The 16,703-nt window shown below is 39.0% G+C and overlaps 2 protein-coding genes across 2 annotated transcripts in view; one reads left to right on the top strand and one right to left on the bottom strand.

Annotated features, from left to right (window-relative positions):
• The window catches only part of pth1r (parathyroid hormone 1 receptor), a 41,567-nt gene extending 37,437 nt beyond the window's left edge, over window positions 1-4,130 (top strand). Inside the window, exon 14 of the mRNA XM_078264326.1 lies at window positions 61-4,130. Within this exon, the coding sequence (XP_078120452.1) occupies window positions 61-423 (363 nt within the window). The 3' untranslated portion in view covers window positions 424-4,130. The remainder of the gene's footprint in view (window positions 1-60) is intronic.
• A 230-nt stretch (window positions 4,131-4,360) lies between these two features.
• Window positions 4,361-15,924, bottom strand: tmie (transmembrane inner ear). The gene is made up of 4 exons (XM_078264325.1): window positions 15,814-15,924; window positions 11,324-11,441; window positions 10,477-10,626; window positions 4,361-4,665 (listed from the first exon to the last, which is right to left on the bottom strand). Exons 1-4 carry the CDS (start codon window positions 15,922-15,924, stop codon window positions 4,361-4,363), a joined length of 684 nt encoding a protein of 227 aa, XP_078120451.1.
• Window positions 15,925-16,703: the final 779 nt, after the last annotated feature.

The following is a 16,703-nucleotide window of genomic DNA, read 5'->3' as shown; positions in this document are numbered from 1 at the left end:
CACACACTCCTGCATGGTATGTAAGCTCTTACATGGCTAAATGACTTCTTCACCTCCAAGGTGCAAGCTGAGATCAAAAAGTCCTGGAGCAGGAGGACTCTGGCCCTGGACTTCAAAAGAAAAGCTCGGAGCGGCAGCAACACTTATAGCTATGGGCCTATGGTATCAAACACCAGTGTTACCAATGTCACTGCCAGAGGGCCGCTGGCCCTCCACCTCACCACAAGGCTGGGACCAGTGCCTGTGAACGGGCACAGGAACCTCCCTGGGTACGTGAAGAACGGCTCTGTCTCTGAGAACTCTATACCCTCCTCGGGACAGGAGCTTCACATTCCTGATGAGGACCATTCGGCTCATACACGGGCCTGCGAGAAGGAGAAACCCTCACCCGTGGTGGAGGAGGAGAGGGAGACAGTCATGTGACCTCCAGGCCGCTGTGTTTAGGGATGAAAACTGAAAAACAAAACCAATCATGAAACAATCTCAGGGCGGTCTGAAGGGAACGGCTGCATGCATTAACACTGCCAGTTTTTTTTCCTGTGAATCAAGCCAGAACATTGCCGACAGATGAGGCTCACGGCAAAAGGGTGTATCTCTTTTGTGAGCTGGGCCACCTTTATTTGAGAGATGATGACCCTCATTGTTGTGGCAAAACACTCTCTTTCACCAACCACCTGCCAGAGTGAATGTGTAAAAGGATAAAAACAGACTGCCGTTTCTTATTTCTTTTCCACTGCCGTAACTGTTATGTTGTTTTCTGTTTGCTTTTTTTTGTGCGCCGCTTTTGTGCATAAATCGTGAGGTTAGTTAGGTACAGTAGTTGCCAGGAACAGCCTTAATTATCACCTATGTAAAGCCAGGTGGATTCTGAGTGCACTTAGTGACACATGTGTGGGCAATTTAATCAGCAAGTATTTGGATTAAGTTAGCGTGAGTAGAAGTAGTAATTGTAGGCTCATCTTAAAAAAAATGAATGCTACTATTTTGGGGCATCTGTTCATGCTTTCTGGCATGACATCTCATTTGTTCTGCATTGACTTAAATCCACTTCAGTGTAAAAGGGAAGGTACTCAGGTAATTGAAGTCCTCATTTGTTGCACACCGTTTTTTTTATACTTTTAAAGTGGTGTTTTAGCATGGTCAGCATTTCTCTGAGGGTGTTGGTATGTAATATAAGTCTGTGTTAAATATTCTTTTTTCAAAATGTTGTACAGTTTCTGCTTTAGAAAAAAAACAGTATTCATCTCTCTAATTACAACAGATTTCAACGAGTTCAAATGAATGTTTCATATTCAAATTTTCTCCAAAAATACCCCCTCTCTCTCTCTCTCTCTCTCTCTCTCTCTCTCTCTCTCTCACACACAACATGATGCCAAAGTAAGAATATCTTTTGGAGACTGTCTCTTTCTTTGGGTTCAGCATTAGTTGAGCTTAAGAAGAAATATATGGAAATTTGACAAAACCGGTATCATATGTTCCCACAGTCAAGTTTTCAAAGTACGAGAACCCAGTTAAAAACACAGGGTGCAGGAAACGGTCATGTATTCCAGTGGAATGTTAATTAAATGAGGATTCCAAGAAAAGCTCATATTCCATTGGAATTCCAAGAGTGACATTTGTGGTAGATATGAAGGAAAAGCCAGACATGAACAACACACACAATTCTTTCAGATGGTCCAGTGTTATGCTGCTTTTTGATGTGTATATACAAGTCACAATGTTTACAAAGATCAGAAATACATTCTAATTGTGAGCTAATAGTGTTCATGTGTACGCATATGTTATAATGTTGTTTCAATGTTTTGTTTTTTTCATGTAATTGTTTACGGAATGTTTGCAATATTTGGTTATGTATATAGTCCAAAACAAAACTGGTGAATATATGTACAGGTAACAGAGGGCATTCAAACTAGCATTTAATGAAGCATTCCACAAGATATTTTGATTTTAATTTTGCAGGTTAAGTGTGGTAAATTAAAAGTTACAGAGTTTAAAATACCATATGTTATACCAAAGAGAAAAGGCTTAATACCCTGCCAGAGAAAAGGTTATTTTGCAGCATTTTTTTCTATTTTCATCCACCATCTTGTTTACAGTGACCAAAAATTCTTAAAGTTGCAGTAAAATCACCCTCTCTTACCAAACAAAAAAGTATTTGCTACTGGTGTAGTTAGTGTAGGAAAATGTCAAGATAAAAGTGGTGCGATAGTGCACCCACACAGATCAAAGTTTCTTTAGAAATACTCAGTTTCTAAAGCAGTGAGGCAAATGAGAAAACTATTCACAACACTCAGTAGCTTAGTAACAATGGACCAAGACCATTAATATCAAAGGCAATTTTGTTGCTCTATTTGGATTTTTGGTCTGAAGTGCTAAATGAGTTGCTATTGGGTTTGGACTGATATGTCTGATAGAATTGTGATTTAGATCCGATTCAGCTAAATGGAGTTTTACCTCACATTCATTTCAATATGTGACCATAGCTAATATTTGCAGTTGTAGGCAGTGTTACCACCCATTCATTTGCTCTCTTATCCCATCTGCTGTTGTGTTCCACTGGTGACTTCACACTGACTGAATTATGTTCCCAATACCCTGATCGCCAGTTTTTCTCCACCTGATGCTAGAGGTGTATGCTTTGACTCAGTTTTGAAAGGTTAAAGCCTGGTCTGTTCCAGTTTGTACTGCCTACAAGTCCATCAACTTTATTCTGCTTCTAAAAGAGTAGATAGCACTAACATTAATTTCTATGTTTAAATAGATGTAGACAACTTCACAAACTCTCCACTGCTTTTCCATTTAGCAGATGTTTAAAGGATACGTCTGGTAATGTCCTAGATTTTTCTTATTGTCAACAAATCCCATGATCCAAATACCAAAACAAACTGACTTATGTGCCATATGCCTCTATTGTGGCCCAAAAACTATTAAAATAAAATATAATACAATAAGAAGTGGGCAATGTAGTTTATTTTGAGTCAATCTCACAAACACCGGAGTCCTGGGTGCGTAAATACTCACACACACACCAAATGTGTAATAATCAGCAGCTGCAAATAGTCACCAACAGATGCGCAATTAATGTTTGAGTGACGTTTGCTAAATGCTACAGTGCTCTGGTGTTTATTGAAAATATGTAGGCTTTAAAAAAATTAATAACATATTCAAACCTGTTTTTTAAGATTTGGAAAAAAATGAGTTTTTGAATAAGAGAAAAAGATGCCATAGGAAAGTACAGAGAGATGGACCAACACATTGATGGATTGGGTATTTTCATTGCATTTCTTGGCAATAAGAAAAATATAGAATAATGTGGACTAATTAGCCGAGGAATTCTAAGAAATGCATTTCGGTCTTTTCGGTGACTAAAATTGGACCCAACTTTAACATTTCCATGGGGATCGGTCATTATTGTGACATGAGGCTAAGTGTATTTTGCTATGACACTAATGACAGGTGGCTGCAGGCCACAGTGATGGAAAGAAAAGCCGGAGGTGGAGGGAAAAATTGTCACTTGATAATACAGTATCGTAATGTCTCTAAAGATTTATGTCATATTTAGCTGGCTTCTTTGAGCTGTTGAATTTCTGTAGTCTGAATTTGTACCCCATTCACGAGTACGGTTGTACAAAGTAAAAAAAAAAATACAGTTGACCGAGGTGGTTGTTCAAATTTAATCTGGCTTTCCACTAATTGTCACTGGGCAGGTAAACATTATGTTACTTTTGTGTAAGACAGTTTTTTTATTAAAAAGGCGGGTGGTAACAGAACATGAAAATCTTTTTTTTTTTTTTTAATACATGGAAAATTATATTTGAGCACTTTACTACCCTATAATACAGTATTTTGTTCTGATTGTAATGTAAAATGATTGTTTGGAATCAAGTGTACAAAAGGCCAATAATCATAGAGCTAATGTTGTAATTCATTGTTTTGAAATACCTCTCATGGAAGTATACAATGTGTGTGGTTGTCTTTTATTTATCTCGTGCCGAAATGTACTCAGTGGAGTCAGCATTGGTCTTCATGCTTTAGATACAGTATGTGAGCCGTGTTCGCCTTCTTATCACTCTATAGTGATTAAGGCACGTTGTAGATATCAGTGTAAACTTGGAATAAAATAGAATATGTTTTTGGTCTCTAGTGTTCATCAGTGAATTGTGAATATGACAATAAATCTGTAATTTTACTGTACTCTGATTTTCCTTTCATGATTCTGAAGTAGACAAATGCATGCTCTTATATATAAGCTTTTTGTTTATTTCAAATATAATTTACAAATTCATTTTAGAAAAAAAAGTTGCTTGCAGTGAAAAATATGAAATTATCTTTTTCAGTGTTTGTCCATGGAAGGCGGAGTTCACTTCTGAGCTTTCTTGGCTCCCCCTTTAGCCCCTCCTTTGCCTCCTTTGTCTCCTTTGCCTCCTTTTTCCACTTTCTCTCCCTTCTCTCCAGATTTCTTCCCTTTCCCGTCACCAGCATCTTTCTTGGATGCTCCCTTTTCACCTTTTTCACCCTTCTTTGTTGACGCATTCTTTTCATCTCCTTTTCCTTCTTTGGCATCCTTGCCCTCTTTCTTGCCCTCCTTGGTCTTCTTCTCTCCTTTATCAGCATCCACTTTCCCAGAGACTGTTGTCACCTCCTCTTTAACTTCAGCTTTTGCAGCTGCAGGACAAAAAGAAAAAAATAGGTTAAAGGCTTCATGACAGCATGAAGTATCATCAGGGTCCTGCCTGTAATGCTAATTGGAAGGGAGAATTTTAATCCAACAGAATGTTGGGGCGAAGTAGGTTGCATGTAATGAAGGCACATCTGTTTCTATTTAATAAGCATGGTCTATTAATTTTTTTAATGAGATTGTTTGATATGCTTTCTGGGTGAGACATGGAGAACAAAAGTTTACAGTGAGATTTGTGTGGGTTTAAGTTTTTTCTCTTTATTATTCAGGAGGTGACACCCTGAGGACGTGCACAGCTAACAGAGGTAGTGAGGATGAATATCTTCTTAAAATTACAAGATTGAGGTTGGAAGGTTCACTTAAGCAGCAAATACAATTAAAATAATACTTACAATACATTTTCAGAAATATCTTTACTCGCTTTCTTGCTGAGAGTATCATGAGAAGATAGTTACCATGTCTGTATAGTATATATATATATATATAATATGAAGCTAGACTAGAAAAGGAGGAAACAGCTAACTCCACTCTGTCCAAATGTAACAAAAATCTGCTGATTTGTATTAAAGCCGAAGTGTAAAAAATGAAAGTTGCTGTTTTAAGGGGATTAGACAGCAGACAACTAACGGAAACATGTGAAACGTTGTTGTTTTTTAAATATAAAAACTAAAAGTAATCTTTGAGAATAAAATCAAAGGTAACGCTACCTTCAATTTGCCTAAAAATGAAAACTCAAAAAGCATTTTCATTTGATTTCTTGGAACATTGGTGAGATTTTACACTTCAGCAACTTTTGTTTAAAAACTGTGAAAATTGCTCAAAGGACAGACTCCAGTTGGGGCCAAGGTTGACGGAGCTTCATTGTTTTTTTTTCTAGGAGCTAAGCAAACATTTTACTGGTGCTCTGCAAATGCTGCAGAGACACTGGATACACAAACAAAACCAAGAAACCAAGAAAAAAAAAAAAAAAAAAACATGGCAAATGTCAAGTTGCTGGAGGGGGTCAGAGTAAACCTGAAATTATTTCGGTCCTGTGTTTTACTATTTTGGATGAATCCAGCTGACTTAAAATAATCAACCAACCATCAGAATGTTTGTGAATAGATTTCTTTGTGTGCTGACTTAAAACTGTCTTCCCCTCTTACCCTCATGCATTTCTCTTCCACTCAGCAGCTCCTTTATATTGCTTCTTTGTATATACCTGATTTAGACAAAACTTTAATTAGGGATTAAAGCCTGGGTTAGTGATGGCTAAATTAAATGCTGTAATGTCAGTATTTCAAACCCAAAAATGTGGAGCATTTTTCTAGTTTGGTCAAACTTGGAGTGCTGTTGCCATGAGTCCTGTTATTTACATACTGTATAATTTAAGGTTAACATTGCCCTCTACCAAAGGCCTTGACCCTCACACCACCACTAAATGTCAAATTCAGCTCAGATACAGCTGGTAGACTGTTTAATAAAACTTGAGGGTATAGGGCTTTTTGACATGGTGACATTTCAAAGAAATCACAATTCAGTCAGACTGACACAATTGTAAATGTAAGCTCAGATGTGATATCTTACTGATATCACAAATAATGCTTATTAAAATCAAAACAAAGCGGGACCTGTAACCAGACCAAATTCCTCTTTGGAAGTATGCCACTCATCAGTCGCCGTGCTCAAATGACCTTTTCCTCGCTGCGCATTCAGAACTGTAGTGGACAGATGTGTGAGAAATGTGTGTGAGTTGTTTACAACAACAGCTGCAACCACTTTGCACTGGTCTGGTGAGAATTGATGGCCAAATGAAGGTGGCAAAAAAAAGAGATTGATTCACAGCTCTGTCTGTTCAGTCACTGTGTTGGTGTGAGTGTGAGAGAGAGAGAGAGAGACAGAGAGAGAGAGAGAGAGAGAGAGAGAGAGAGAGAGAGAGAGAGGGATGATAGAGACTTTGTTCTTTCCTTCCCTTTCTTCTCAGTGTCTTCCAACATACGTTATATTGGCTATGAACCTGGAAAGCTTTTGTTTCGTCTACTTTGTCCCAGATGCCTTTAACAGCTCGGCAAACAGAGGCGCAGATAAATTCTTAATAAATAATGTCAGACATCTTAATGGTGCAAAGACAGAGAATATTTTTGCAAACATGTTTACAGTTTTTACAAGCTACTGTGAAAAATGTATTCATGCACACGTTCCAAAGATAAGAGTGGGCATTTCTTGATCCTCATCTAAGCTATATTTGGTGTGTACTGTTGCTTTACATAATCAAGCCCTCATTTAAAAAAAGAAAAAAAAAAGAAAGATTGCAAAAGTTTTGATTATGAATTTCATTTTATATTAAAATGTGTACTACTTTACATTCACTCTATAGTCTCTGTGTGTGGTCATTTGGTTTGTCAGATATTATTGCATAATTCTTTTCAGTGTACCCTAAGCATGACATAACTGGGGAAAAGCAGCAATTTGCAAGCCCTCCTTTTTAGTTAATTCAGAAGCAAACATTACCGTATGGTTAGTTTGGAGTTCATGGTTGATGGCATCTTATAAATGTTATATCTCATGGCTGCAGTCAGTGTACCTCCCCTTCAGCCCCTCTCCTAGAGCCACACGGTTGATTAGTTATATAGTTGTTATAGAGGATCTGCATATTAGATCAACTCTCTAGACTACACTAGCGACAGTAGGTTTATCATGTGATTTCTTTCCCCCCTCTAACGCAGATCTTATTAGACACAGTTTTCAAGAAAAACGTATTGACAGCTCAATGCTTTCTCTTCCATAGATAATTTCACAAGAACTAATGAATGTATTTGTGCACATGAATGCATAATATATCATAGCGAGGAACAGGACAAGACAGATGTCAGTCCCTATTTGTCACATTTCTTAACCTGAGAAAGCCACGGCTAAGCAGCTAAGATGGCTTAGATCAGAGGTCTTCAACAGGGGGTCCGGGACCCCTAGGGGGTCCTCAGAGTTACTGAAGGGGGGCCGCCAAATTATTGTTAATTTGTTTTTTTTATTCAAAAAATTTAAATATATATATATATCCAACATAATATTAGCAAATATAAATCAACCTATTTGTGAAAAAAGCTCACTGATGACAGGTTTACTATCCCCAGATACAGTTAATCCTAAGGAGTCACTGTGCCACATGAATGTTTAACATTAAAACATTACTTATAAAATCAACAATTATTATTTAGGCCGCCCTACACGTTATTGTAGTTTAATATGCAACTTAATTTTATACAATATGTAATAGGGGGTCCCTGCTCCGTCTCTCTTTCAGCTAAGGGGTCCTTGGCTTAAAAAACATTGAAGACCCCTGGCTTAAATAAACACACAAGGCAACACACCAAATTCCTGAGAGAGGGGAGGTGTAAAGACCAGAACATTTAATTACAGTATTGTTGACATCAATGATCATATTTAATTAACACTACTGGGAGACCAGAGCTAATCTTAGGAGAGCAAACAGGCAGGGGAACAGACAAACAGAGCACAAACAGCATGCTGAATGCATTACCATTTTCACTGCTTACAGTAATAGCAATTTTATGTTTTATAATTTACTCAAAGTTATCAAAGTCATAGGCGCTTGACATTCTCGTGCAAATATGCATGAAACAAAATCAAATCTATTAAAAAACATTTAAAGAAAGAAGAAAACCTGAAAAAATACAAAAAGTATAAACTACAGAAGTTTAGCTGCCTTAAAGTAATCAAATTTGCAAAAGCATTACAATCTGTATTTTGTGGCCACAGTAAAAGTAAAAGTTATTTTCTACTGCACTAAAAGTCTTATTTTCTACTGCACATTTACTGCTACACTATAACTTTACCACAAAGCAACATTGGATTAGTGTAATCTATTTTCTGGCTTTAGATTTCAAAGGTGATGTGGTAAGCAGTTAAATGAGAGATGCATTTGTATTTTCTTGAAGTTCTCTTTTATCAATAGCATTAAGGAAGACCAGCTTGATGGGTGTTGAATGAAGAGGACTTTTAGAGTGGCTACCAGTGTATATGCACTGTGTATTTCAAAGTCACTTAGGCAAAAGGAGAGTCTGAAAGACGTTGAGAGCAGAAGAGAAGGAAGGGTAAAAATCAGCCCGTCTCTGGCAAGGTGAGGGAGCTGGGTTGCTCCTCGCTGACCCTAACTACTGAAGGCTGTCTGCTGTTGGCACTTTGAGTTTGGACATGCTCGGAGACTGTCTGCACTGCAGAAGCATCTGGGGCAGCTGGAAGAAAAGCAGTGAGGAAGAGAAAAAGAGAGGAGAAGAGGAAATTTTGTATAACAAAGCATGAAACAGAGCAGATGAATTGAAACAAGTGCAGCAAGTTTTGTGAGGTGAAAAGAAGAGACAGTAAAATTGTAAGAAAGTAAAACTGTCCTAGGAGAGATTTAATGTAAAGACAGCTGTCCTCGTAGCCATAGGCGTAAATCGTGGGGCGGTCGGGGTGGGTCAGGACCCACCCCATCTGAGGGTTGTCCCCCCCACTAAAAAATTGTTAAAAAACATGCTGTGTATTGTAAATTATGTAATATATGTAAAACAATATAAACGTAGCCTCATAATGGTTTGGTCCACTACATGCTACACTCACAAGTCCGTTCGGTGAGAGCAGTGCTGTTAAGAGAGACAGCGCTGGGTGGGAGAAAACAAAATTTGAATCACTCAGTAACGTTGTTGTGGGACTCCAGTAAGTAGACATGGCTATTTCATTCACTTTAAACATCGGATGAAGTCATTCTTTTCTCTAATACAAATGATACTGTGTCATTTTAATTAATTCTAAAGTAGTCTTTACAAAAGAAAATGTAAAGTAAAAATTCCATGAATCCTCTATTTTAGCAAATATAATATTACCTAGCTTGTTTGGTAGCTTGTTGGATAGTTAGTTAGCTAACTTGCTAATTCCACCCAGCATGCTTTCACTGGTTACAGAAAATGAGCCGGCTGGCTAGTTAGCTAGCTTTTATTGCTTGGGGGGTTCAGTTCTCAGTTCAGCATCATCTGTATAACAGAAAAGAATCACTTCATCCGATGTTTGAAGTGGATAAAAAAGCCATGTCAACCTTCGTACTGGAGTTCCACAACTACACATATCCTCTACAACTGTATAACTTTGGCTGTATTGTTTGTGTCCCCTTCGAAAATTGCTCTTGAGAAATGTTATGTTTATTGTCCCCCCCAACAGTTAGATAAGATTTACGCCCATGCTCGTAGCCTTAATAATAAACAGCGTAGAGTCTTGTAAGACCCTGTCGATTTGAAAACATTTCATTCTGGTATTAAATACACTTCTCTGCCCATATATAGGTACCCTAATCCATAGTGAAGCTCTACCCACAGAGCTCCTGCTTTTTCAGATCTCTAGGGTGTGCTTTTGTGCAATCACAGATTGTTTTGATGGGGTGCAATGCACTCTGTGCAGTTTATTGATGTCACAGGACTTTTATGTATGAAACAGTTTTCAAACATTTTTCTCCCATTTTCTGTCAGCCGCCAGCATTTGAAGTTGCTGTGTGCAGAAGAAAAAGAAAACAAGCGGCTCCAGGATAGTGCCATGGCTTGTTCACTTACGAGAGGTGGTGTGAGATAAGACACTGAGAGATAGATTTTAGGTTATAATATAATATCCGTTTATTAATGAAACAGATATGAGACAGCTTTTGATTCTGCAGAATCAAACAGAATGAATAAATGACGCATTTACTCGAGCTTGTGTATCTCAGCTTGTTCATATTACCAATTTAATAGAGTCACATTAATATTGGTAAGATATTAGAGAGAGGTACTTACAGCCTGGGACCTCAGTCAGCTCATTCAGAGGTGGCACTGTCTCTAATGTGTTGGCGTATTTCTTGGCGGCCTGTCTTTGCATGTGCCGTGCCTCTATTTCCTTCTTGGTTCTCGGGATTCTACATTTGAATATACAACATAGAGCGATAACTGAGAGACACAGAGTTATAATAATTACTTAAAGTTTTTACTTATACAGTCAAGTTTTATACAGACATTTTACCTTGATGATAAATCTTAATGATTTTGGTGATCCCTTGATCCTTTGTCATCTAGCGCCACCATGAAGTTTACATTTGTGTTTTTGAGTGAAATGTGTTAACAACTGTTGGGTGGATTGCCACGACAATTGATACAGACATTCATATCCCCCTCAAGTTTAATTTCAATAACTAATAATTTGACTTTTCATCCAGCACCATCATCAGATAAAATTATTAGTTTGTCCAATTCTCCTGCAAAACTAACAGCATTCCCTTCTCATTATTATCAGGTGTACTTTGTGTTTACTGCTGATAAGCAAATGTTAGCATGCTTACATGCAAATCTAAGATAGTGAACATGGTCAATATTATACCTAATAAGCCCCATTGTGCCATTGAGCATGTTGGCATTTATCTCAAAGCACTACTGTGACTAAGTACAGATGAACAGAGTGTGATCCCCGCCTTTCCTGACACAATATCAAAGTCATCATTACTAATCACACTGTGCTTGATAATCACACTGTGGACGCATAATTGCATGCACTGACATCTTTGGCCTGCAGTTATTTCTCAAGATTGCAGAGTATTTAAAGAGTGGTTTGTGGAGGTGTCAACAAAATGATTTCATTAGCTATACTGACCAATTGCTAAAATAAACACAGAAAAGATGGCGATGACCTGCCATAACCGCAGCCCCCAGAAAACAACTGACTCTGAGGTGATGGGGTCCGGCTTCTTTGGGGGATCTGTGGGCAAGAGCTGTGGGAAGAAAAAGAGACGTTGATTTTTTGAGTATCTGCACACCAAAAATAAACCTTCACAAACAGTTGAGTAAACAAGCTCTTAGAGTAACCCAAGCTTCACATCCTCTTTTCATCATCTTTGGGCAATGTAGTGTGTCAGTAAAGTATAGCTGTGTAAGATGTTTCAGTCACTTTTCTTTCTTTCTGACTTCAAATAGAAATAAAGTAATAATCCACTCTGATTGAAACCAATTACAGACACAGATACACAGTCATACGTTAAACAAATGTAGATATACAAGAAGGGTTTGAAGTCCTCTAAAGAGCATTGTTTCCCCAATGACCTTAATGACATTATCACCAGTTAAGTTTCACATGACCAATAATAGTCTTCTTTCAGTGCAATCTATCCACAAGCATGTAACCTCGCCTTTCATCCTGAACTCTGTGAAGGTCTGTGTATGACATTTAACTGAACAGTTCCTAACAGAATTTTTTTTAAGAAGTGTTTTTTTTTCTCCCCAAGGCATTGGAAAAAAGGTTACAAAACTAAAGGTGAACAGGTCTAGCATTTCTGCAGCCAAGAAAACAACATCACCCACATAACCTGTGGGTTTTTGTGGCTCTGTCTCCACCTCAATCTCCTCTTATTTGACACAAACAAGTGCTGAGGTCTACAAACATGACCGGCATGAGACCAGGCAGCCAGGGTAGGCTGATATCTTTTCATTGCAGACTTTTCTTGCATTTTCTCTGAACTTTTCCAATGGACTCACGTCTTAACGCTCTGCTGCACAAAGTTAAAGCTATAGTGCGCGATTATTTTATGTTAATTAACGTCCGTTACATTCAAGCCATTGCCAAACAAGTTGATAGTTAAGCCTATCGGCTCCACAAAACTCTCTCTACATTCCTCAGTATGTCTATGTTTACAAAATGGTGTAGTCCAGCGACATTCACACGCAGAAGCTCGAGTGATGCATTTTACGTCACCGCTGAGAAAGGACAACAGCAGCGTTCAGCTTTGGAGACGAAGAGGACATACAAATTACTAGATATTAACCTCTTCTGAAGAGTCCATCCTGTTTTTGTTTTGTAATCCTACGTGTCCTCCTTGATTTGACGGGATAAACGCTACTAGCAACTGCGTGGAGGAGGGGTACGGGAAGTGCGTCATCACCGCAGGCTTGCATCATGTAGATGCACCGACAGTGTTGTTGTCATTATTTAGAAATCCTCATGGGGGCAACAGTAACTACAGTACTCACTATAGCTTTCAGTCAATAATGTCCAAAACAACGTTTTCTTGCATTTCAAAACGCCTTTCTCCAGAGCTGAGAATTGGGGATCAATATGTATACAAACTGCGTGAGTGTGTTTGTGTTGGATCGATGGCTTCGATCACTACTTACTGCCGGTGCCAGCAGAGCATCAGTTCCCTGATAGAATCAGTGTGAGGATTTCTCCCTGTCTACTGTATTACTTGATAGGATGATACAAGGTTGTTTTGGAAACTCTATACTTTAAGACAATAAACCAACAAGCCATGGATCAGAAAATGGACAGTTATTACATTTGCTGCCTTTACTGATAACACCATTATGTGGTGAAATTGAAAAATGTTCTAAGAATAAACCAAGGTGGCTCTAGGAAATGAAAGGGAATCATTTTGCTTGGGGAGAAATTAAATAAAATACTTCTAATACTACTAAAACATATGACAAGGAACAACTGTCAGGTTATTATTAACCAAAATGTTTTACAATATTATGAAATATTTGCAGATTATATATATATATATATATATATAGGTTTGTTAGATTAGAATGTAATCTGTGAACTAATTTAGATTTAAAAATGTAATTATTATTAGTTGAACTATAAAGCCAAAAAAAAAAAAATAATACATTTTCAAGGACTCCCAAGGGATCATGGTCTATACTGTTTGAGGACATGATAGGTACTGTGAACCTGAACAAAGAAGCTGAAAAGAAAGAAATAGTCTCAATAAGTTTACACTCGTGTTTGTGCAACTCCCACAGAAGGATTAGCCTTGATGGGGATATTTTGCACGGCTCTTAAATAAAAACAAGTTTTGCTTCAAGAGTGTTTATATAATGCTTTAGTCCTTTCCTCTGGGGGCATTTCATGGGGCAGGATTAGTGGCTATAAGCCTCAAATTTTCTTCTGGTGGAACAAACAACACAAACTCAGAAGATTACTGACCTCAAGTTACCTCATGTTAATCATTATATACCCAAATGTATGACATATTTTGTTTATTGGATGGTTGGTTGGTTAGTTTGATCATCAGATATTCAATGGCATATTTGGATATTCTTCCTCGAGTAAGTTTCTTGTTTTGTTTTTCTAAGAAGATCCTTTAGGGACTATTCAAGAAAGATTAGCTTAATGGAATGGAGGATTAACATTAACAGAGGCGTTTAGGAGTGGGGACAAGGACAGGTTTAAAGAGGCAAAGTACAGGTTTAGCAAGGCAGTGAAATATGCTTAAAGACTATACTCCGAGAAACTCCAATAACCGTTCTCGGCTAATGACTCTGCCTCTGTCTGGTGTGGCCTCAGACAGATCAACCAGTTACAAACCTAAAGCACCCCCACTCAATCAACGGCGGTTCAGGGAGGTTAAGTTGTTGGTGTACTTCTTCTGTACACCAACAACTGAACCTCTTATCAGTCCCTCAAACTCCTGAAGTTTGCGGACGACACCACCCTCATTGGACTCATCTCTGGGTGGGATGAGTCGGTCAACAGGTGGGAGATTGACCACCTGGTGACCTGGTGCAGTCAGACAAATTTGACAGTGGAGATGGTTGTGGTCTTTCTGAAGAACCCAGACCCAGCTGCCTCCATCACCCTGGGTGACTCCCCAGTCAACACTATGGAGTCGTTCCATTTCCTGGGCTATCATCCCCCAGCACATCAAGTGGGAGCTAAACATCAGCTGTACACCTCAAGGACCTGGGGGACCTGTATGCCTCCAGGACCCTGAGGCGGGTAGGAAAGATTGTGGCCGACCCTCCCACCCCGGAAACAAACTTTTTGAATCAATCCGCTCTGGCAGGAGGCTGCGGTCCATCAAGACCAAAAGCCCACGCCACAAAAAAAACTTCTTCCCGACTGCAGTGGGCCTCACCAACTAGACCTGGGACCCCCGGTGACAGACTCTGACAGACTCTAACCCCCCCCACCCCCAGCACTACAAATTACATGATTAACACACATTCTTGACTATTATCCCTAACCACTGCACATATTATAAATACTATACATTTTTGCACATCCCCTTATCAATATTTTTCCACACCATGCACAAATCATACTCTTTCTTTCCCTTTGTAGTAGTTTATATATATATATATTTGTTATAGTGCATTTTTTAGAATACATATTATTATTTTTTTTATTTTGTACTTTTTATTGTAATACTGTATATCTATTCTGTATTTATGTTCTTGACTGTAGCAGTTATTTGCTTTAATGTGTATTTACTTTTTAATATGTTTATGGTTTAGTGTATGCACCATATACACCAAGGCAAATTCCTTGCAAGTGTAAACTTGCTTGGTAATAAAATATTCTGATTTAAACATCTAACAAAAGGAAAATCAGCAGTGGGATGTATGTATAAGCGTTTAGTTATACCTCATGTATTAAAGGACCAATTACAATTGACTGACTTCCTGTACAGAGGATATACGCAATTGTGTGTCATGCCTATAGTATTTAGATTATATATCCTGAACAAAGTTTTAAAATTGCACCGCATGCACATGAAAGTAAAACTGATATCACTCAAGCCTTCACTGTCTGACACCTGCAGAGGTTGATGCTATTGAGCTAGCCTTCAGTATGAACAGGATAAACATTACATTTATTCATCTTCAGCTACCAACTGAATATATGGTATTTTGTCCTTTCAGTCATGTTTCTACACAGTGTAGTGTTTAGAAAGTAGGTAAACTGCCATTTTTTTCAGAAGCAGAATAGTTTTATTACAAAACATAATGGATTCCAGCTGTTTTTTGTAGTCAGATCATTGGCTCATTACAGGCTGCATATTTTCTGCAAAGGCACAAAACAACTTGTCATACAAGGACTTGTCATATTCATCCTGCTGTTTGCACCAATACAAACATGTGTGGCTTAGCTATTTATGTAAGACCATATAATGTATCAGGTTTCTACATATGTTCCCTCATTCCTCATCATGTAGCAAAAGCAACAACTATGGTGCCCAATCAACGAGCGTGAATCACATAAAGCTACCTTTTAAATGGCAGAACACCTGCACCCGTCACAGAGAAACCCTCAGGATATTCCTGAGAGGAACTTGTGGAGGACATGGTGGTGTATCAAGCTCTTACCTCAGGATCCGGGACCTGGGAGAACACGGAGGACAAGCACTGAGACAGCAACACTGCTCCCCAGCCCCGCAGTAGGTGCTGAGGTGGACATACAGGCTGATCCCCAACCATTCTCTCCCCTCTTTCTCCCTGCAGCCACCCTGCCCCCTCTCTCCCTCTTCCTCTCTTCTTCTTTCTCTCTGTCTGCCTGCCTGCCTGCACTGGCGCCGTATAGAGGACAGGACCACAATGGCCCTGGGTGATTAATGGTGACTATGGTGCTGACGGCTTCCTTCCATCCACAGTTGTCTGCTGCTCTTCTCCTCTATCTCTTGCTTTTCTCCCACAATGCTGCAAAAACACCAAAAAACACACTGCAGACAGCTAAAAACTGCTCCACCACACTGCCCGGGAGCGAACACTGCAGTCAGTGTACATTAATTAATTAATAGACCTGGTGTGGTTTACAGCCAGCTCATCCTGCTGGGGACAGGGAGTTAACACAGTGTGGGGGGATGGGCAGTACAGTTAACTATGAGGTTGGCCTGCGCAGGACAGTGAAGCAAATGGCTGTCAGCGTCATCATGTTTATTGCTTCAGAATCTGGAGTGCAAAAATGTTCACAGGCTCGTCCCTTCAGTGTGGCAGAATGTAGTCTGACATTGCCAGACCTTCCTCCACAGCGCTGCGGATGAGGGTCTGGTTAGTCCATTCCATTCTATATGGGTGGCGCTAAGCGCTGGACAGAGCCACGGTGCCTCTGCAAAATAGCCTCAGAAAGGAACTTGTTTTGGTGGAACGTTAAAAAGATGTTTTAGTCGTGCAACAGAAAACTCAGATTGGACAGATAGTCTAGCTATAGCTGTCTCGATTTACCCTGCAGAGATCTGAGGAGCACTTCAGTTCAGCAA

This window comes from Sander vitreus, chromosome 12 (genome assembly GCF_031162955.1).
Source record: "Sander vitreus isolate 19-12246 chromosome 12, sanVit1, whole genome shotgun sequence".
In the NCBI taxonomy this organism is placed as follows: domain Eukaryota; kingdom Metazoa; phylum Chordata; class Actinopteri; order Perciformes; family Percidae; genus Sander; species Sander vitreus.
The sequence above is the reverse complement of the archived record's forward strand: the minus strand, read 5'-3'. Positions and strand labels throughout refer to the sequence as shown.

Bases quoted from the DNA above. Each gene is read 5' to 3' on its own strand.
- tmie (XM_078264325.1), bottom strand. From the start codon at position 15,924: ATGGTTGGGGATCAGCCTGTATGTCCACCTCAGCACCTACTGCGGGGC. The intron at 11,442-15,813 runs GTAAGAGCTTGA...TTCTTCCCACAG, and splicing joins CCCAGGTCCCGGATCCTGAG to CTCTTGCCCACAGATCCCCC. The intron at 4,666-10,476 runs GTAAGTACCTCT...TTTGTCCTGCAG, and splicing joins GCTGACTGAGGTCCCAGGCT to CTGCAAAAGCTGAAGTTAAA.